General features: G+C 59.6%; 1 protein-coding gene across 1 annotated transcript in view; it reads right to left on the bottom strand.

Annotated features, from left to right (window-relative positions):
• Nucleotides 1-8752: 8752 nt before the first annotated feature.
• Nucleotides 8753-21168, bottom strand: part of TRRAP (transformation/transcription domain associated protein) — a 114305-nt gene continuing 101889 nt past the window's right edge. The window contains 6 exon segments of the mRNA XM_070063775.1: nucleotides 8753-9647; nucleotides 11352-11546; nucleotides 11634-11837; nucleotides 15254-15438; nucleotides 16296-16513; nucleotides 17010-17235. Of these exon segments, the coding sequence (XP_069919876.1) occupies nucleotides 9363-9647; nucleotides 11352-11546; nucleotides 11634-11837; nucleotides 15254-15438; nucleotides 16296-16513; nucleotides 17010-17235 (1313 nt within the window). The 3' untranslated portion in view covers nucleotides 8753-9362.

Here is a 21168-nt window from a genome sequence, read left to right as displayed (position 1 = left end):
GCCCGCCTCTGCCAGCTGCAGGCGAGGGCGCAAGGGCGTGAGGGCACGGGGGCGCGAGGGCAGGGGGCGTGGCCTCCCCCACCCCCGTCAGCCTGAGGACAGTTTCAGGTTTTGCTTGTCCTGCTGCTGCAGGCACAGCATGTCACTGCCATCGTGGCCGTGTGACTGGGGCCTGGAGCCGTGGACTCTGGGGAGTGGACGGACAAGACGTGTATCTCACGGTGCTGCCGGCGGGCTTTCTTGCTGGTTCACCACGCAGCAGGAGGGCGAGGGTCAGCAGACGACCTCCGCGTACCAGCACCCTGGTTAGGGTTTCCGCCGGCGGATCTGGGGGCGCACGCAGCCGAGGGACTCACACACCTTCCCACACCTTGCTGTGAGGCTAGGGGGTGGCAGGCTCGGGCCACCACCGTCAACGCCCCTGTGCCCCTCCTCGGGGCTGTCCTGGGAGCAGGGGCAGCCTCTGCCACAGAGCGGCGCGGCCATCAGCAGACACAGTGTCAGAGCAGGGCGGGCTGGGGCGAGCTGGGAGCCGTGGGCCGGAGCCAGCACTTCCCTGGACTCCTGGCTGCCGACCGAGGGGACGAGCAGTCCTGTGCTTCCTCGAGCAGTCCTGTGCTTCCTCAAGTAGTCCTGTGCTTCCTCGTCTGCGGCCGGATCAGCCTGCGGCCACCAGCGGAGACGCAAAGCCAGGGCGGATCTCAAACAGCAGGCTGGCAGTCAGCCGGGCTCCCGGCGCAAACTTGAGCAGATTGCGGGCCTGCGGAGGCCAGGAGAGGCGTCCTGTGGACAGCAGGGTCTGGAAGGGGGAGGGACAATAGCTATGAAGTCGCAGGCACCCGGGGGCGGCGCCTGTGAGAACCAAGGCCCCCAAGACGACGCCCTCCATCCAGTGGCCACGTCCCTCCTCTGCTGGGCAGCCGCTGGCCAGGGCTCGGGTTCTGTGCCTCTGTCCTCCCCCAGAGCCAGGGACCGCTCCTGAGGGCTTGTCGCCGCCAATACCCCCATGAGGTCGTGGGCGGCCGTGAGAGTTTACTTCTGTAGCCCAGCGGCCGGGTCGGGCTACTTTAGGACAGTAAATATATTCTAAATCTAAGCTGAGAGAGGGCCATCAGTGATTTGGCCTAAGGCAAAACCGGGCAAACACAGACGACAGCCAGCGACCAATCAGCCAGGGATTCCACAACCAAGGAAAGGCGCTGTCCAGACAGAGTGCCCTTCAGAGTGGGCCACCCTGGGCTCCTTCCCACCCCACCGTTCCACTTCCCGGCCGTCCCAGCGCCCGTCTGTGAGGCAGATGGCGACGCAGACAGCACCTCCAGTGTCCACGCTGTCCGCACCGTGAACCCCGCGTCACCTGAAGCTGGAGTTCAGACGGCCAAGAGCAGCACAGCGCGCAAAGCCACGGGGAGGGACCGCAGGCCGCAGGTGCCTGGCAGGGGAGCCGCGCGGGCGTCACTCGGGAAAGCCTAGGCCCAGGGGAGCCCGAGATCATCTTGTCTGACTCAAGACTTATATATTTATGAGAGGGAGCGAGCAAGCGGGGGGGGGGGGGGGGGGGCGGGGCGTGAGCGAGTGGGAGGGAGGGCGGGCGGGCAAGGGGGGGGAAGGGGAAAGAGCGCGAGCGCGCACGCTTCCACCTGCAGGTGCCTCTCTAAGGGCTGCAGCGGAACTCACACGGTGCTCCTCTGGGATGCTGGCGTCCCAGGCAGCGGCTTAGCCGGCTGTGCCTGAGCACTGGCCCTGGGCCCCCTCCACAGAGCCAGTCTACCAGGGCTGGAGGGCGTGGCTGCTTTTCCGAGAACTGATTTCCAACAAAAGATTACGGGACACACAAGGAAATGAGAAAACAAGGTCCACTCATTCCCAGGACCAAAATACGTCCGCAGAGAGCATCCCTAGAAAAGTAAGTGCAGGGCTCAGTAGGCAGACGGGGCCAGCACTCAGGCACAGCACAGTGGCTTAACCACTGCCTGCAGCGCCGGCATCCTATACGGGCGGCGGTTCGAGTCCCAGCTGCTCCACTTCCCATCCAGCTCCCTGCTGGTGCACGAGGGCAGGCAGCACAGATGACCCAGGTTCTCGGGCCACTGCAGTGTGTAGGAGACATGGAAGGAGCTCCTGGCTCCTGGCCTCAGCCTGGCCCTGCCCTGGCCACTGCAGTCATTTGGGAAGTGAACCAGCTGATGGAAGACCTCTGTCCCTCCAACTCTTTCAAATAAACAAATAAATCTTAAAAGAGACAAATTAGCTAGATTGTTCCTAAAAACCAGTTACCTGTAATAAACATCGTGGTGCACATGAGAAATGCGTACAACCTGCCTTGTTTTTAGAAGTCTTAAAAATGCTCAGAAAGCTGCAGGAAAATATGGACAAATAACTAGAGGAAATGAGAAACTCCAGACGTGAATAAAATAACAAAGAGCTGGAAGTGGGGAAAACGAAACACAGAGACCCTGGAGCTGAGAAACACGAGGAACTGAGAACGTCCCTGGAGCCGGGCTCGGGGCAGAGGAGAATCCTGGGCTGGGGGCTCACTCAGGACGGTGAAGTCGGAGGAGACAGCGAGCAGCGCCCGCAAGGGTTTATGGGATGGCATCGGGTGGCCCAACACATGCATCGCGGACGTCCCAGGACAGGAGACAAAGGGCAACAAGACTTTACGAGGAAACCGTGGCCCCCCGTTTCCCAGTGAGGAAAGAAATCCAAGAGGCTGGACAGACGCCGAGGAGGACTGACCCAGAGACCGCACCGAGATGCACTGCTCAGACTGGAGACGGAGTCGCCGGGGCAGCGCGGGGGCAGGGGCAGTTCCTGTGCGCGGGGTGGGGTCCCCGGCGAGGTGCTAATCGGATTTCTCAGGAGAAGCCGGGGAGGCCGGGCACTGCAGTGAGACAGCTGAGCTAAGTGTCCTTTACTTACAGAAGACACAGAGCGCCTGCGACACACGCACAGTGGGAGGGGCTCTGAGAAAGGCAGACTGACGTCAGCAGTGCCCCTCTGGCTTCTGACGCCACTCTGAATCTTCTACGTGGTTTCCAAGACAAACACACAGAAATTATTATAAAGCGATGTAACCAGCGCACAGTATGTGAAGGTGCGATTGGTGACAACGCTGTACCAAGTATGGGAGCAGGACTGTAAAGAAGTGCGATTTTTCTACAGGTTAAAGTTGTGAAAATTCAAACTCGACTGCTGTAACTTCAGGGTGTTCAGAGGCAGCCCCATGTCAGCCATAAAGAAAATATCCATAGAACATACACAGGAGGGGCTGGGGCTGTGGGGCAGCAGGCTAGGCGGCTGCTTGTGATGCCAGCTTCCCATGTGGGCGCCGGTTCAAGTCCCGGCCACTCCACTTCCAGTCCAGCTCTCTGCTGTGGCCTGGGAAGGTAGTGGAAGATGGCCCAAGTGCTTGGGCCCTGCACCTGCCAGGAGACCCAGAAGAAGCTTCTGGCTTTGGATCAGCTCAACTCCAGCCTTGTGGCCATCTGGGGAGTGAACCAGCAGATGGAAGACCTCTCTGTCTCTAACTGCCTCTCGAGTAAATAAAATCTTTTAAAGGAAACAAAACAAAACACAAAACTAGAAACACGAGACAGCCGAATCTGCCCTTCCCCATCAGGAATGGATCAAGTCACGTTAGATCTAAGGACAGACACAGACTGAAAGGAGAAAAAGCCAAGTAGAGCAGGGGTTGCTATACTACTACCAAACAGACAAGCCTACCTTAAATAGCAGACGATTCCAAGACACACAGAGGGGGGTCACGTAACGACAGAACAGTCACAGGAGTCCACGCACGGAACAGCGCTCGCTGCCCCCAGCAAGAGCAGAACACAGACGCTGCCTGGCACAGCTGCCAGCGCTTCCAACAGGCCTCCCCGACCCAGCACCAGCAGGGAGTCCCCACGCACTGCCCCCCAGTGTCACGGGAGGGTGCTGCACGGCCTAGCAGCAGCACAAAGATCCAGTTTCTGGAGCCGATGCAGGGGTGGCTGACTGCGTTTTGCTTTCGAGCCCTCAGAAGTCAAGTCGTAAGTTAAGCCGCTATGAGCTGGGGGCCATCTGTGCACACGGGACATTCTCCAGAATCCAATGGCCTACGTGGTAAGCTGCAAACCAAGTATTACTAAATCTAAGAGGAGCAGCATCTTGGCACAGTAGGTTAAGCCTCCACCTGCGACGCCCAAATCCCATGTGGGCGTAGATATGAGTCCCGCCTGCTCCATTTCCGATCCAGCTCCCTGCCAACGCGCCTGGGAAAACAGCAGAGGATGGCCCAAGTCCTTAGGCCCCCGCACCCATGTGGAAGAAGCTCCTGGCTCCGGCTTGGCCCATTGGCAGCCATCTGTGGCATGAGCCAGTGGGACAGAAGATAGCGCTCCTTCTCTCCAACTCTGACGTTCAAATAAATAAAATGAAACGTCTTTTAAAAAAAGATTCTTAAAATGTTAAAAAAAAATAAAAGGGTTGAAATCATACAAAGCATCTTTTCCAACCACAGTAGAAAAACTAGAAACCAATCAACAGGAGGAAAATTGGAAGGCCTACCACTATGTGAACATTAATCTAAACATAAATATCCCCAAACAACCAGCAAGCGGTCAAACGAGATGGCTCAAGGGAAGTTAGGACAGATACGGAAACATAAACGGGAACTCTCCTAAGACCACGGACAGTCTGATGAGGACCAGGCGGAGCCAGTGGTGAGGACGAGTCTGTAACTAAACACCTCCCAGCGACGAAAGCTCGGGGCCAGATGGCTTCCCTGGTGAACGCGACCAAACACAGCCTGTCCCGAACTCCTCCTAGATACAGGCAGGAAGAGAACGAGGCTCGCCGGCCCGCGCGGTCCTGACGCACAGCCGGGTGAACGCATCTAAGCCAGCCCCAGGCGGGCAGCGTTTGTGAGTCCTGGGGCAAACGCGCCCTCGGAACCCCAGCAAGCCACCGCACAGCACACAAGAAAAGGGTTCTTGCCCTCGGCAAGCCGGGTGTCACTCCTGGAACGCACCGGGATGGCTCACCAAGCGCAAGTGTGGCCACAGACAGGAGAGGAGACAGCTCAGCACCCTCTAGCCAGCTGAGACACCAGACAAAGCTAACTCCGCTTTTGACATCAACACGTGCAGCAAACCCGGAGCAGGGGACGGCGTCACGTAAAACCCACAGCAGCTGGCCCAAGGTCCAGACTCCACAGCGAGCCAAGGCGACACTAAGACAAAAGCCAGGTCCCCCCTGCAAGGGGAGGAGGAGAATCAGGTGTTGGCAGACGGCCTGGGTGTGACGGCGGCGCAGCTGTGGAATACAAGATCCACCCGGGACAGCCGTGCTCCTAACGCAGGGGACAATCCCACCTACAAGCGCCGTGGAAGAGTAAAACACTTCGGCAGAACCTCAGCCAACGGGAACTCAAAGACTTGTTACCTCAAAACCACAAACACTCCCCCTGCTGGCCCAGACTGGAAGAGTCAGCAGAGATCCGACGGCCTTGACTATCCAGACGGCTACAGACTCGACAGTCGCCAGCAAAAATCCCAGTGCTTCTTGTAGAGACAGAAAAATGCATCCTAAAATTCAGCTGGAATTGGGAGGGGTCCCAAAATAGCCCCAAAAATCCTGGAGAAGAACACAGGTAGGGGTCTCCTACTCCTCAACTTTTCTAAAAGCCACAGGAAGCCACACAGGGTGGAAGTGGCGCTGAGGCCAACACGGGCGCCAGCCAGCAGTTCGGAAACGAGCCATCCCGTACACGCACTGGGCTTTGGACGATGCTACCGAGGCAGGCGCGCCCACACGTGGAGGCACTGGACCCCCCACCTCACGCTCCACGCAGAAACCCAACGTGGATCAAAGGCCGACACAACCAGCACTAACTGTAGGACTGTTAGCGGGAAGCATGACACCGCACACGACACCGTACTCATCAGTTGTTTCTTAGACAGTAATCAGAAGCATAGGCAACAAAAAATGACTTCATCGAAGTTAACTTAGGTATCAAAATACACTATCAGTTAAGTGAGGAACTGTCACTGTAACTGAGAAATAATTTGTAAACAATTTATCCGTAGGGCAGCTGGCCCTGTGGCATAGTGGGTAAAGCTGCTGCCTGCAGTACCGGCATCCCATATGGGCGCCAGTTCAAGTCCTGGCTGCTCCACTTCTGATCTGGCTCTCTGCTGTGGCCTGGGAAAGCAGTGAAGGATGGCCCAAGTGCTTGGGCCCCTGCACCCGTGTGGGAGACCGGGAAAAAGCTCCTGACTCCTAGCTTTGGATCGGCACAGCTCCAGCCATTGCGGCCACCTGGGGAGTGAACCAGCGGATAGAAGACCTCTCTCTCTCTGCCTCTCTGTAACTCTGCCTTTAAAATAAGTAAATAAATCTTAAAAAAATTATCTGTAAAAGATTAGTATCAGACTATAGTAAGAACTAAACTCAGGCCAGCTTCATGGCACAGTGGGTTAAGTCACTGCTTGTAACACCAGCATCGCAAGAGTGCTGGTTGGAGTCTCAGCCGCTCCACTTCGGATCCAGCTCCCTGCTAACGAGCCAGGGAAAGCAGCAGATGGCGGCCTAAAGTGCCTGGGTCCCAAATCTATGTGGGGCACCATGACGGAACTCCATGCTCCTGGCTTTGCACTGGCCTAGCCTTGGCCGTTGTGGCTATCTGGGCAGTGAACCAGCAGATGCAAGATCTCTCTGTCTCTCCTAACTGCTGGTTCACTCCCCAAATGGCCACAACAGCTGGAGCTGAGCCTATCAGAAGCTAAGAGTCAGGAGCTTCTTCGGGTCTCCCACATGCGTACAGGGACCCAAGCGCTTGGACCATCTTCAGCTGCTTTCTCAGGTGCATTAGCAGGGAGCTGGATCAGAAATGGAATAGCCGGGACTTGAACCAGTGCCCATATGGGATGCCAGCACTGCAGGCCGGGGCTTTAACCTGTTGTACCACAGCTCTGGCCCCAAAATAAAAAAAAATAAATAAAAACAAACTCAAAGGTGAGCAAAGAACTAGAATAGACATTTCTCCAAAGAAGAAATACAAGTAGCCCCCAGGCGCATGAAAAGTTCTTCAAAATCACAAAGCTAAAAGAAACACAAATCCTCACCACAAGGCACCATTTTGCACCCATTAGGATGGTTGCTACTAAAACACAAACAACAAGAGTTACAAGGATGTGGAGAACTGGAAACCCCATGTGTTGCAGTTCCTGTACGGTGCAGCACCCCACTTCTGGCCGAGTACCCAGAGCTGGGAGCAGCGACTGCGTACTTAGAACCACGTCGCCTCGGCCCTCCCAGTGGCCCGAGGAGGGAAACGACCCAGGTGCCCGCCGACAGCCGAGGGCGCAACGTGTGACACATACACCCCCGGGAGTACTGTTCAGCCTTAGAAAAGGAAGAAGATTCTGACACCTGCATCCACAAGGTTGGCCCGTGGGGACAACCGTTAGAGTGAAACCAGCGGGGTACCAGGACCCACGGCAGAACCCACGGCAACCAGGCGCCAGAGCCGTCATCCAGGACACACCAAGCAGGATGCAGGCTGGAGGGAGGACTTGTGCATGACAGGCAGGGTGGGCGTGGGACGAGCCAAGTTCCGGGGAGACGGGTGGTGGTGGCACTGGGGGTGCCCAACACCCCCAGGCCGTTCCTGCAGCAGGGCTCAGGATGGTAGATTTCACGGTAACGGGTGTTTCACCACGATGCAAAAGCTGTCTCACCGCCCTTACCCTGAAATCGTGTTTGAGGCATCACCCCGGGCAATGAGTCCACTCAGGCCTCTCGGCTCCCTGAGGCCCAGCCCCTGGCCGCTTCTCCCGGTCCCCCATCCACATGCAGGTCGTGGCCAGCCCGAGGTGGGAGCTGCAGCGTCCAGGGGCAGCGGGGGCTGCCTCTCCAGCAACACAGGCTCCGCCCTGCCTCACGCTCCCCAGCCCCACACCCTCCCCACCCCTGCCTCACGCCACCCAGCCCCACACCCTCCCCACCCCTGCCTCACGCCACCCAGCCCCACACCCTCCCCACCCCTGCCTCACGCCACCCAGCCCCACACCCTTCCCACCCCCACCTCACGCCCCCCCAGCCTCTCACAGGCACTCCAGGAGCTTGGGGCAGCTCCAACAGTGGCTGCTCCACCCCGTCAGGCCCATGACACTGCCAGTCTGCCACCTCCCGTCCCCTTAGACTCATGGCTCCTCCGAGCATTCCAGAATCCGAGACGGCTCTGCCAGAACTGGGCGGGCAGCTTCCAGAGCTGCAAAGACAGAAGGAAGAGCCCAGTCAGCCATGCAAACTGGCCCCCAGCCCCCGCCCGCCATGCGGGGCTGAGCGGGGCGAGGTTCAACCCCCGTCTCCACGGGTGCCCCGGGACCTGGGACGAGCGACTCACCCTCTTGCTGGAAATCCTCTCTCCATGCAGGCAAGTCCTTCGCAACTCAGGAGCCATCTCTCCCCGCCTGTGGGCTCTCGTCCTGCCACCACGGGCTCGCCGCCTCCCCTGGAGGCACACGGGGCTGGCGGGTGGCAGGACCAAGTGCACACGGGGCTCCAGCCCGAGGCTCAGGGCCCACAGCCGCACACCAGCAGCCCTGGCAGCTGAAGCTCCAGGCAGAGGGGCTGCAGGGCCCGGAGCAGCCACACCGCTGAGGTCAGGACAAGCGGGCAGCCACACCGGACACTGCCCCGCGCCCCCAGCGGCTGGAGGCCCCTCACACCAACAGTCACTTTAGCACAAATAAGCGGTGACAAATCCTTTTATAAAATATTTATTCTAAAAAAATCACGCTGTACAAATTTAGATAGAACATTCTTGATGTTCAGATTTATAAAAACGTGAGCTTAACAGAAAGACCAGAGTTAACAAACTCCTGTTTCTTCTTTTTAAATTACGGAGGAGAGTGATCCATGAGGCACAATGTCTGTCAATGCCTACTAAACACGAGAGCTGGCGACAGGAAGCGGCCAGCCCGCTCGCTCGGCTTCACCCAGCTCAACGCGGACCCCAGACGGCCAGGGAGGGGGTCCCGCGGGGTGGCGCGGCTTCGCCGACGCTCGCCGAGATCCCCAGGCCAGCTCCGTCTGGTCCAGTGCGGTCGTCCTGGGCGTCCTGCTGCTGACCCCACAGCGCAGCCCGTGCACTCAGGCCAGGCCGCTGTGGGGGTGACTTCTGGGAGGGTTACAATCGCACTCGTGCACGGCCTGTGCACACGCAGCGGGAGGGCACCATAAACAGAGCCATGAAGCAGTGGCTGACGGAGCCCCGCTTCCGTGAGACGTGAGAGCGCCCTGTGCTGGGCCCCCCACACCCTCAGGGAGCAACCGAGCCGGGTATGCAAGCCGGCGGGCAGGAGCCTGGGCGGTCACAGCCACGGGTGCCAGGCGGGGTCCATGCGGCACAGGTTGTCCAGGCTGTTGGCCGCAGCCACCAGCGTGTTCACTTTGCTCTCCCCGCCCTCGAACTGGGCCAGGTTGTGCAGGCGGGTCATGACGGCCGTGACGGCCTTCTGCACCAGGGAGACCAGCTGCTGGCTGTCCATGTTCTCGGGCTGCCCTGCGGCCGACAGCGGGGAGGACGTGTCCTCCTGCGTCTTCTTGTGCCAGGCGATGATCTCATCCCGGAGCACTGTTTTGAGAATGCCGTCCACCTGGGGCAGGGCAGGAGGCAAGGCCCACGTTAGCCGACATGAGCCCAGCCGAGCCGCACCGCTCCCGCCACTGGGGGGGTGTGACGGGCAGCTGAGCTCGTCATGCTGCCCGAGGGCACCAGCCCATGTGTCCGCCAGAGCCGCCAGCTGCCCCCAGCCCCCACCATGAGCTTAGCTTAAAGACGGCCACGAGATTCAGGCTGCTGAGAGACGTGGGGTCGGGTGTGCGGCAGGCCTGGCTCCTCCCCGCAGGGACAGCCCCGTGTGCTGTGGGGACCTCGCCAGGCAGACCCAGCGCCCCCCTATGGGCTGCCCACCAGCCACCTGCCCAGCAGAGGGCTACCTTCAGAGTTCACAGAGAATGAACACAGGCTAAGTGCGCTCCGACGCATAGAAATAAGGCGATGGCGGGGCTCACACGGGCTGAGGCCCCGCGCCACCGAGCTTATCACGGCTCGAGGCTTCCATGGAGACTTTCTACACGCAGTCCTGTAGCATTTGCACCTCAGCAGAACTTGCGCCTTCCACACTCAGGCCAGAGGAGGGCAGCAATGGCACTGGTGTCTGCTGCACTGGGACAAAGCCTCACCACGGGAGACCCGGGGCCGGTCCTCGCCACGGGAGACCCGGGGCCAGTCCTCACCACAGGAGACCCGGGGCCAGGAGATCCGGGGGCCAGTCCTCACCACGGGAGACCCGGGGCCGGTCCTCACCACGGGAGACCCGGGGCCGGTCCTCACCACGGGAGACCCGGGGCCAGTCCTCACCACGGGATGGAACACGCAGACCCTGACCCGGCAAAGAGCCACCTGCTCATTTCAGCGCTGTCCTGAGTGAGGGTGGGCGTTCACCACCGTGTGGGATGCCCACTTCCTGTGCTGGAGCCCCCTGCTGGCGCACACTGGGGGGCAGTGGGCGAGGGCTCAGGCGGTCACTGCCACCCTCAAGGCGACCCAGACTGAGTTCTGGGTCCCGGCCACTGTGGGCACCTGTGCAGTGCACCAGCAGGCAGGAGCACTCTCTGCTGACACAAGGAGTAAGGAAAGCTTTCTTTAAAAGCCTTAAAAACTTTAAGAAAATGGTTTTGGGAAGCAACTGGTTTCAGAAGCCAACTGCTTCTCGGAGGAAATTGTATACAAAGAAAGAAAGGTGTGCTTGGCCCCCACTGTGAGGAATGATTTCAGAGGCGAGGAGACAGGCTCCTAGCAGAATGAACTGGACGTGAACCCCGGTCTGGGCCCGCCCCCTGCCCTAGGACCCCCGACACATCGCCCACCTCCCCGAGGGCTGCTGAGGACCCAGAAAGCACCCAGCACAGTGCCGGGCACAGGCCGGCACCGGGGACACAGCGGCCACGGCTGCTGTCCGGCCACTTGTGGGCGGCTGTCAGATGCCACCCAGGGCACCCGGGGCACCTGGCCCTGTGCCTCCCACCTCACCTCCGTGCTGGCCTCTCCGCAACCCGCAGACAGCGGGAGGACATGAGAAATGGACAGAGGCTGCTGTGGGAACTGACGCGCAGTGCCAAGGGCTGGGGAGGATCATCCGCTGGAAGCTTCTACAGCCTCCCTGTGCCCTGGATTCTGGACAGTGAACATTTCCAAGCCTTTCCCCAAAGAGCAGACGCCTGGCGTCCAGCGACAGCCCACGGGGTCCGCAGCTCCTGCAAGGCCTCAGCTGCGCTGAGATGCCGCCCGGACGCACCTTGAAGTTCGGCTGGGCGAAGCACCGCGCCACGGCGATCATGGAGGCAGTGAGCGGGCCGGAGACGCCGATGGTGGTCAGGAACTCCGAGACGTTGGGCGTGAGGCGGAAAGGGACGGGGCGGTTGGCGTCCAGGTCCCCGGTCGCGTCGTTTATGTCAAACCGGAAGTAGGCGACGTTCAGCTTCCCGGTGTCCTGCGTTTCAGAGAGAGACGTTCAGGAGCGCCGGCCGGCAGCGGGAGGCGGCCATGGCGAGGGTGAGGCGGCCGTGCAGGCCGTTACCTGCGCGATCTGCAGCATCTCGGGGTTGAGCCTGTTGAGGTGCAGCACAAACTCCGCGAAGCCGATGAGCGCGAGCTGGATGGTGAACATCTTGCGGAAGGTCCAGTAGTCCGTGGCGTTGGGGAAGGTGTGCAGGGCCCACTCCTTGAGCATGCTGCGGGGCACCATGTTGCTCTGCACCTCCTTGAGAATGTCCCGGAGGACCTGCAACACACACGCACACACGCCTCTGCCACCTGCGCCAGCCCGCAGACTGACCACGCAGTGCTGGCCAGGGCTGCACAAGACCGCCAGTCCCCCTCAGCCCCCTCAGGCCTCAGCTGTGTGGAGTAAGTCCCTGAAAGCGATGCCCGTGGACTCTACGAGGCCGGCTAACAAAGCACACGGAAGAGCAGCCGGACACCAACAGCACGGCTTCTGGTCCCAGACTACGAAAGACAGAAGCTCCACGAGGAGCTGGCTGAGACACTTGGCCCGCCATGCCGCCCGGGGGCTCGCGCTGTCCAGCACCAGAGAGCGAGGGTGGGCCTCGACAGGAGCTGCCTGAGCGCATTGGGTCCTGGCAGACCAGGCGGCAAGGCTGTGTTCCACGCCACTCATCTGTTCCACGCGGTCGTCAGATCACAGGCCGCCAGCAACACTCACTTCCTTCTCCTTTCCTCATCTAAGGAACGGAACACAGCTCTCCCGGGACTGCAGAGGAGTGACTTCCAAAACCCACTGCCACAGCAGTGAGCGCACGGGCAAAAACCGACGCCAGCCACGCGTATGCCCACGATCGGCCTCAGGAGGCCCTGGGCTCGCGCTCTGGCCGACTCCAAGGCTCCATGCTGCCCAGGCTGAAGCCCTGCCTCCCACACACAACAGCTGCACGTTAACTCTGTCAACCACTGCTGGCCCCTGAACTGACCGGGCAGGGCCTTCAGTGGCAAAGAATCCGGAATGCGTAGCATTCGTCCAGGAAGCCACTAAAGAAACAAACAGCAGCAGCAAGTCTGGGAGAAGGATCCGATTCCCAGATCCGCCAGATCCAGCTCTTAGTTTTGTTTTTGTTTTTGTTTTTGTTTTCTTGACAGGCAGAGTTAGACAGTGAGAGAGAGAGAGACAGAGAAAGTTCTTCCTTCCGTTGGTTCAACCCCCAAATGGCTGCTATGGCCGGAGTGCTGCACTGATCCGAAGCCAGGAGCCAGGTGCTTCTCCTGGTCTCCCATGGGGTGCAGGGCCCAAGCACCTGGGCCATCCTCCACTGCACTCCCAGGCCACAGCAGAGAGCTGGCCTGGAAGAGGGGCAACCGGGACAGAATCCGGCGCCCCGACCGGGACTAGAACCGGTGTGCCGGCGCCGCAAGGCAGAGGATTAGCCTAGTGAGCCGCGGCAAAACACTTGGCTTTCAAGAAAGAATTGTGAGACACGTAGCGATCAGGAAAACAAGGCTAACACACTGGTGTCCAGTTACTAATATTCAGACCGTCAAGAATTCCTGGAATCAACAGTAAAGACAAGTCACTCAAATTGAAGGTGGGCAAAGGGCTTGAGTCACGTTTTCCCAAAGACCACAGTCAGCCAGCCGACAAGCACAGGCAAGACTCACACACTCCTACTCAACCACGCTGACGGCGCCCCACCTCCCCAGAACGGCCGTCCTCAGAGACTCCGTGCTGATGGGGTGTGCACAAGTTGAACCCTCACACGCCACGGCAGCTCATGACAATGAACCAACGTGCACGTTCACGTCCCAGAATGTGAAGAGAAAGCAAGAAGGAACGCTATGAGCAGGTGAGCCTTGGAGACGCAGCGGCCCCGCCCCTGAGTGCGTCCACGCCGGTCTCAAGCAGGCAAACCCACAGAGGCAGGAAGAGCCGGGGCTGCCTGCAGTGGGCCGCGGAGGACGGGGCCCCTGGCTGCGGCATGATGCCGTCTGACGTCATGAAACTGCCAGACAGTGGTAAAGGCTGCACAGCTGTGGGTGCACTGACAACACGGGGTCACACCCTTCCTAAGACTGAACTTTACGGTGTGGGAATTCTAGCAAACAAGAGGTTACAGAAAGAGCAGGCCCGAGGCGTTGGCCTGGCTGGCGCCCCCTGCACACTTTGCAAGCAGGACCACCCCAAGCTGTGTCAGTTACAGAACAAGGGCCATGAAGGCAGCATGCACAAAACCACCTCACTCCACAACCTCGTCCATAACCCCCGGGCCACGACCTGTGTCCCCAGATCCCCGGGGGCCGAGTCCCTCTGCCCAGAGAGGCCCACCAGAAGACAGGGAGCCCCTCTGCCTGCACAAAGCTCACACTCCAACACCCAGGTGAAGGGAAGCAGAGCCCAGGATACGCCAGCTTTCACAGCTCCCCTCTGTGCTTGCCCCTCCTGGGGCTCCACACAACCCCAACCGTCTCATCCAAGGGCAGGCGCACAAAGGGAGGGGGCTCTCCACCCTCAGTGAGAGCCACCCAAGACTCCCATGGCCAGCCCTGGGCTCCTGCCCAAGGCAAGCCCAACAGCTGGGCCCCAAATGTTTCCATTCGTGGCCTTTTTTTTTTTTTTTAAAAGACTTTATTTATTTAAAAGGTAGAGTGAGAAAGAAAGAGATGGATAGATACATCCTCCATCCACTGATTCACCCTCTAAATGGCCACAACAGCCAGGACTGTGCCAGGCCAAAGCCAAGAGCTCGGTGACTCATCCGGGTCTCCCACGTGGGTGCGGGGCCCAAGGACTTGGGCCATCTTCTGCTGCTTTCCCAGGCGCATTAGCAGGAGCTGGACTGGAAGTGGAGCACCCAGGACTTGAGCCAGTGCTCATACAGGATCCCAGCATTGCATGCAGAGGGTTAGCCTGTTGCCCCACAATGCAGGCCCCCATTTGTAGTTTTATTTTAGCAAACAAACATGGTACAGAGACTGCACACTCCCTTGTGCCCAGCAGTGACCCGACCAGATGTGGACACTGAGGGGCCCATGGAGACCCTGAGGGTCCTCCTGTGTCCCCAGATGGCTCTGGCTGCCAGGCCAGGCGTCAGGAACTCAACCTTCAACTGCGCCCTGAGCATCTTTGTAAGCACAGGGAAAGACAATGGATGTGATGTGGGGCCGGCGCTGTGGCACAGCAGGTGAAGCCGCTGCCTGCAGTGCCGGCATCCCATATGGGCGCCAGTTCAAGTCCTGGCTACTCCTCTTCCGATCCAGCTCTCTGCTGTGGCCTGGGAAAGCAGTGGAGAATGGCCCAGGTGCTTGGGCCCCTCCGGCGTGGGAGACCCAGAGGAAGCTCCTGACTTCGGCTCAGCACAGTTCCGGCTGCTGTGGCCAATACGGGGAGTGAACCAGTGGATGGAAGACCTCTCTCTCTGCCTCTCCCTCTCCTTCTCTCTCTGTGTAACTCTGACTTTTAAATAAATAAATAAAAAATCTTTAAAAAGAAAAAAAAAAAGACAACGGATGTGGCCAAGGTTGAGGACTTCCTTGCGTCCTGTCCGAACAGCCGTCTGATTCCCAGCTGCTCACGGAGCGGGGGCGGCCGTGTAGACGAGGGAATGCCTGCCCCCTCCCGAGCGCGCCGAGCTAGCGCACTGGGCACCCGGGCCCTGCAGGCGCAGCTGAGCCCACCCGCCCGCGCGGTACCTGGTGGCTGGCCTGGGTGCCCCGGGCCTGCACTGTGGCCAGCCTGTCGTAGTAGCGGGAGATGGGGGTGTCGTGCTCGATGCCTTTCTTGGCACAGCGCTGCTTGTAGATCTCCACGAGGGACAGTGAGGAGGGGTTGTCCTCCACGAGGCGCATCTGCGGGGACACAGCCACCACGCGGGGCACTGCAGGGAGAGACCACAGTCAGCACCAGCCCAGCGCCAGGCCCGGTGTGCGGAGGAGGCAGCCGTGTGTGCTGTGCGTGCCGGGGCGAAGCTCACGGGGCCCTGGCCACGCCCCCTTTCCTCAGTACACGCCGGCGCCACCTGCCTTCAGACAAGCGTCTTTCCTCAGAGCGGTCGGAAAGTAAAATCAAAGAGCTGCCACCGCCCTCTCCCCCGGCCGGGGCCGAGCAAGTCCCGGTGTTCAGAAGAAACCAGGAATGTGCTATTCCTGCAGCGACATCCATGCCGCAGCCCACGCTGTGCCACGTTCAAATGCACACAGCTTTCTGACGCATGGCAGGCTTGCTTTAATTAGAGATGTTGACTTCAGCGTCAGAGACTTTAGGCCAACAGGCCGGGCCGCGGCTCAGCCGTCCGCAGAACCCACACGCAGGCAGTGCAGCAACCTCAGACGCCAGCTCCGCCTCCTGTCTGGCGTGGGGAGGGGATCTCAGGTCTCACCTATGCCCGGTACACGCGTAGCTGGGTCCCTGACCACCTAGCCACAAACAACTCCGCCCAGCGTGGCCACGAAGCAGCACCTGGTGCCACGTGTCAACGACGCCTGTGGCCTCTCTTTCCTGAGTCTTGCACTCTGCCCCCTCGGCAAACTCAGGCAGCGCCCACCGTGGGTGTGGGTCTAGGAGGAGCAGGGCGAGGTCTCGCCCACAAACAGCTCAGCCAGGGGTTCTCCGGGGCAGCACAGGGCACAGCCCGTCCCCACGCTGAGAAGACCTCAGAGAGACAGGGGTGAGAGCCCGAGGGCCGGGAGCAGCGCCAACCCTGGAGCCAGCGCACGGGAGGCGCCGTCCGCGTACCTGTGAAAAACAGGTGCCTCTTGGTGGTCTCCTTCCGCTTCTCCAGGCAGGGGTTCAGCAGGCGGAGCAGCTGCAGCACGCGCTCCTCGCGCCGCGACTCCGTGAGGCAGGCGTCGTTCATGACCAGGTACGGGTAGATCTTGCCGTTGTGCCCGCGGATGTACAGCCTCCTGGCCGCCGTGTTGTGCTTCTGCACGATCTCCACCCTGGGCATAAACCTGCCAGAGCCGGGGAGCCGAGCGTGAAACCAAAGGTCGCGCTCAGCCTGGCGCGTCAGCAGTCGCCGACCGCCTCATCCGACAAGGTGGCCACAGGGCGGCCACCCTGTCTAAGTGAGTGGCTGCCGCCCAAGGCAGGGAGGGCAGCGACCGGCCCTCGACCCAGACCGGGAGGGAAGGGAAACACGGTGCTGGGTCGGAGCCAGAAACATCGGAAACACCACGGCCCACAGAGCCCCACGCAGGCACCGCGCCTGTCTGCAGCGGCATGGTAGTGCCCCGCAGCTTCCCAGCTGTCGTGGGAGAGTTTACCTGTGCAAGGTTCTAGGGCGAGTCAGGAAGGGGTCTGGAACACAAACTCCAGCCCACTGGTGAGATCACACCCTTCCAGCGCAGCCCGATTCCGGCAACCAAGTCCGACAGGTGCACGGGGCTCACGTGCACACCGCCCCGCCCCCAGCTCTGCGTCCTGGCCCGCCAGGCCAGGCTCACTCACCGTGCGATCTTGATGTAGTAATGCGTAGGCTTGGGCATCAGAAACTCCCCTGGGATTTCCACTTCAGCTGTTTGTGCCGAGAAGTTGCTCAGAAACCGGCACTTTTCTTCTATGAGGAAGAATTTTGGAAGCTGCTTGGTTTTGGCCTCCAGGATCTTGATCCACTTTTTCAATTTAGAAATAAGATTGTGAAGCTTCATGGACCCTGGAACGCTGAAGTCAAAATCTGCAAAGTGAAGCATGGTCACAAACAGTTTGATCGTCCAGGCCATGTCCACTTCCAGCCACAAACCAGGCCTGTTCCACACACGGGGGTGGGGCAAAACAGCTCAGCCGAAGCCGCGTGGGGGCGCCCTGGGGAGGAAGCGGAAGCAGCACGACCCCCCGCTGAACGCAGGATGCCGGGGTGAGCAGCACGGGGGCCCTGCTTGTCCACCTTGGCACCCTTGGGGCCGCACAGGGCTCAGGAGCTGCGCGCAGCCTGTGAATCCCGACAAACAGCAACAGCCTGGGAGCCCCGGCACCCTGGCCACGCCCCTCCCACCACATGGGAAATGCAGCCACGGGGGCCATCGTGGGAACGCAGAGGCGCGACCCAGGCCAGCAGATCCCTCGGCCAACAGTGGGTTCATCAGGAGGGGGGCAAGACACAAAAATGACCCGAAGAGAAAACACGTTCACTTGAGCCCTGGATAGGAATAGGCATTCCGCCTGGATGCTGGATAGGAACACGCCTCTGTCCCATGGGAGAGTACTGGGCTCAGGGCCAGCGCTGCAGCAGAGCAAGTAAAGCCACTGCCTGCAAGGCTGGCAGCCCACATGGGTGCCACTTTTGAATCCCGGCTCCTCCACTTCCAATCCAGCTCCCTGTTAATGCACGTGGGAAAGCAGTGGAGAATGGCCCAAGTCCTTGGGCTCCTGCACACGCCTGGGCACGATTCCCAGTTCCAGCTGACTCCAGCTTCCCGCGGATGCACATCCGAGGAGGCAGTAGTGATGCGTGGGTGATCTGGTCCCTGGCCCTATGTCGGAGACCTGAGCTGGGCTCCGGGCCACTCTGGGCCCGGCCCTGGCCTATGAGAGCACTGGGGAATAACCAGGGGAACAGAACCACGTCCAACTGCTCGTCTTTCAGCAGCCAACCCTGGTTCTCCTGCACCCTCACCTGCTCAGGCTCTGCTTCTGATGCGAGGCCCACGGGCCCAGGCCCTGCCTGAAGCCCTCTGCCCCTCTCCCTCCATTCACCCCTCCCTCCCGCAGGTGGCTGGGATTCTAACAGAAGATGTGGCACACATGAAGTCCCGTGTCCTTGCACGGCATCCCACGGACGAGGGCTTTCGGGGTCATTCTCTGGTCAGTGCCAACTCTGGAGCCCAGCCCTGAGGAACTCAAGTTGGCTGGTGGCTCTTCCTGCCAGGTCAGGGCTACCAAGCCCAGAGACGGCACTCAGCCTCGCCTGGCCTCATTTCTCTCCCTGTCAAACAGGAGCAGGGCCCTGCGAGGACCACGCTGGAGGAGCACACGACGCCCGGCATCATCATTGCCTAAGTGCAGGTGCAGGTGCACTGGGACACGTCAGCTTCAGGGAGCCCGTGGGCCTTCTCTGGTTCCACTGCATTTCAAACTCGCACCCTGTTCCTCGGTACTCCCCTGGGTGCACGGTCTCACGCTGAGTGACAGGCACTGCTGTCATGGGGACATGGACTCTAGCGGAGTTGTGCACAGGCCTGTTCCTCCGCTCTGGACCGAGACGGTGTAGGGAGCACAGGCCTCCTCTGCCTCTGAGGTCAGCACAGCCCTGGCAGAGCGCCCCACACCCACAACCTACACAGCCGCAGTCGCTGACAGCCCACAGGGCTGAGCCAGACGCCTCTGGGTGACACTGCTCCCTGTGTGTGGCTCTGCGTGGTCTCGCACCGCAGTCACCCAGACGCTCAGCAGACGTGACCAGACTCCCTCTGTCATCCTTCACAGCCCTGTGTACACCCGCTCTGGCCACCACTGCCCCCTCCCCCGCTCTACAGCAGCCCGCTTCATAAGAAAGAATCACTCCAGGAGCTAGCGCTATGGCGTAGCAGGTAAAGCATCTGTCTGTAGCCCAGCATCCCATATGGGCACCAGTTCGAGTCCCGGCTGCTCCATTTCTGATCCAGCTCCCTGCTAATGCGCCTGGGAAAGCAGTAGAAGATGGACCAAGTGCTTGGGCCCCTGCACCCATATGAGAGGCCCCGAAGACACTCCTGGCTCCTGGCTTTGGGCTGGCCTATCCCTGTGACCTTTTATGGGGAGTGAACCAGCAGATGGAATTCCTCTCTCCCTATCTCGGCCTCTGTCTCTCCCTCTATAATTCTGATTTTCAAATAAACAAATAAATAAATCTTTCAAGAAAAAAAAAAAGGGGCCGGCACTGTGGCATAGTGGGTAAAGCTGCTACCCGCAGCACCACCACCTCATATGGGTGCCAATTCAAGTTCCATTTGCTCCACTTCCGACCCAGCTCTCTGCTGTAGCCTGGGAAAGCTGTGGAAGATGGCCCAACTCCTTGGGTCCCTGCACCCATGTGGGAGACCTGGAAGAAGCTCCTGGCTTCAGATCGGCCCAGTACGTACTGGCCACCGCAGCCATCTGGGATGTGAACCAGCAGACAGAAGACCTCTCTCTCTGCCTCTCTATAAGTCTGCCTTTCAAATAAATAAATAAATGTTAAAAGACCCGGTGGTGGCTCCCGTGGAGGCTTAACTACTAAAGAGAGGCCATGAATTTCCACGCACAAGCACCTCTGGATGAACGAAGGCCCCGTGCCTGCACGTCCTCCTGCCTCGACACAGACAGCTGGCCCTGGCCCTAAGACCACGAGCGAGGGGAGCAGCGTGGCCCACGGGGGTCGGCAGGAACGCTGGCAGCACGGCTCTGGAACCTGTCAAAGCCCATGCTCACTCTCAAGTTCCCATTTTTGTGATTTTCTTTTTCACATCAAACCCAGACACACTTTCCCGCTTCTAGTTCTCTAGCTCAGACTTCACTCGCGCTAAGATCTGGACGCAAGACACCGAGGACTTCTCTCAAGCAGGAGCGGTGGGTTCTGCACAGCTTTCACCCCAGACGCTTCCGTCTTCAAAGGCTGACAGAGGACGGAGACCTCACAGGGACCTCAGAGAAGGCCACGATGATCAAGGGCCCTGGGTGCAGACCCGAGAGCTCGTGCCCACGCCTGACCGCGCGCCGGGCGGCTTGCTCACGTGGAAGCCCCAAGCCCAGGCACGTCGTGCTACCCTCAGCGCCCACCAGCGACAGCACACATGGCGCCCAGGGCTCATGGGACAAGCGGCACAGCCTGTTTCCCTGACAGGCCAGAAGTCATGGCCATGACTGCGGCGCCCCATACAAGTAATGGGACACTTCACCCTGCACTACTCAAACTGCTTTACGTACAGATACTCATAACTGCACTGAGACAGTGAGTCTTTTAAAAGCATACTTCATCTGGGTCGGCACTGTGGCATACCGGGTAGAACTGCCACCTGTGAGGTCGGCATTGCATAGGGGCATGGTGGGGGTCCTGGCTGCTCCACTTCAGATTCAGCTCCTTGCTAATGGCCTGGGAAGAGCAGAGGAAGACGGTCCAAGTGCCTGGCTCCCTGCACCTGGTATGTGGGAGAACCAGAAGAACCTTGTGGCTCCTGCCTTTGGCCTGGCCCAGACCCAGCCTTTGCAGACATCTGGGGAGTGAACAGTGGATGGGAGACTCTGACTTCCAAAGTGAATAAATAACTCTTAAGAAAAAACAGATTATCTACAAATGAGAACCACCTATTCCAACCCATCTGTGAGAAAAGAATGCTCTGAAGAATGAGAGAAGTACTAATTAGACTTAATAGGTTTTTTTTTTTTTTTTTTTTTTTTTTTGGACAGGCAGAGTGTATAGTGAGAGAGAGAGACAGAGAAAGGTCTTCCTTTGCTGTTGGTTCACCCTCCAATGGCCGCCACGGCTGGTGCACTGCGGCCGGCGCACCGCGCTGATCCAAAGCCAGGAGCCAGGTACTTCTCCTGGTTTCCCATGGTGTGCAGGGCCCAAGCACTTGGGCCATCCTCCACTGCACTCCCTGGCCACAGCAGAGAGCTGGCCTGGAAGAGGGGCAACTGGGACAGAATCCGGCGC

The sequence above is a fragment of the Oryctolagus cuniculus genome, chromosome 19 (genome assembly GCF_964237555.1).
Source record: "Oryctolagus cuniculus chromosome 19, mOryCun1.1, whole genome shotgun sequence".
In the NCBI taxonomy this organism is placed as follows: Eukaryota; Metazoa; Chordata; class Mammalia; order Lagomorpha; family Leporidae; genus Oryctolagus; species Oryctolagus cuniculus.
The sequence above is the reverse complement of the archived record's forward strand: the minus strand, read 5'-3'. Positions and strand labels throughout refer to the sequence as shown.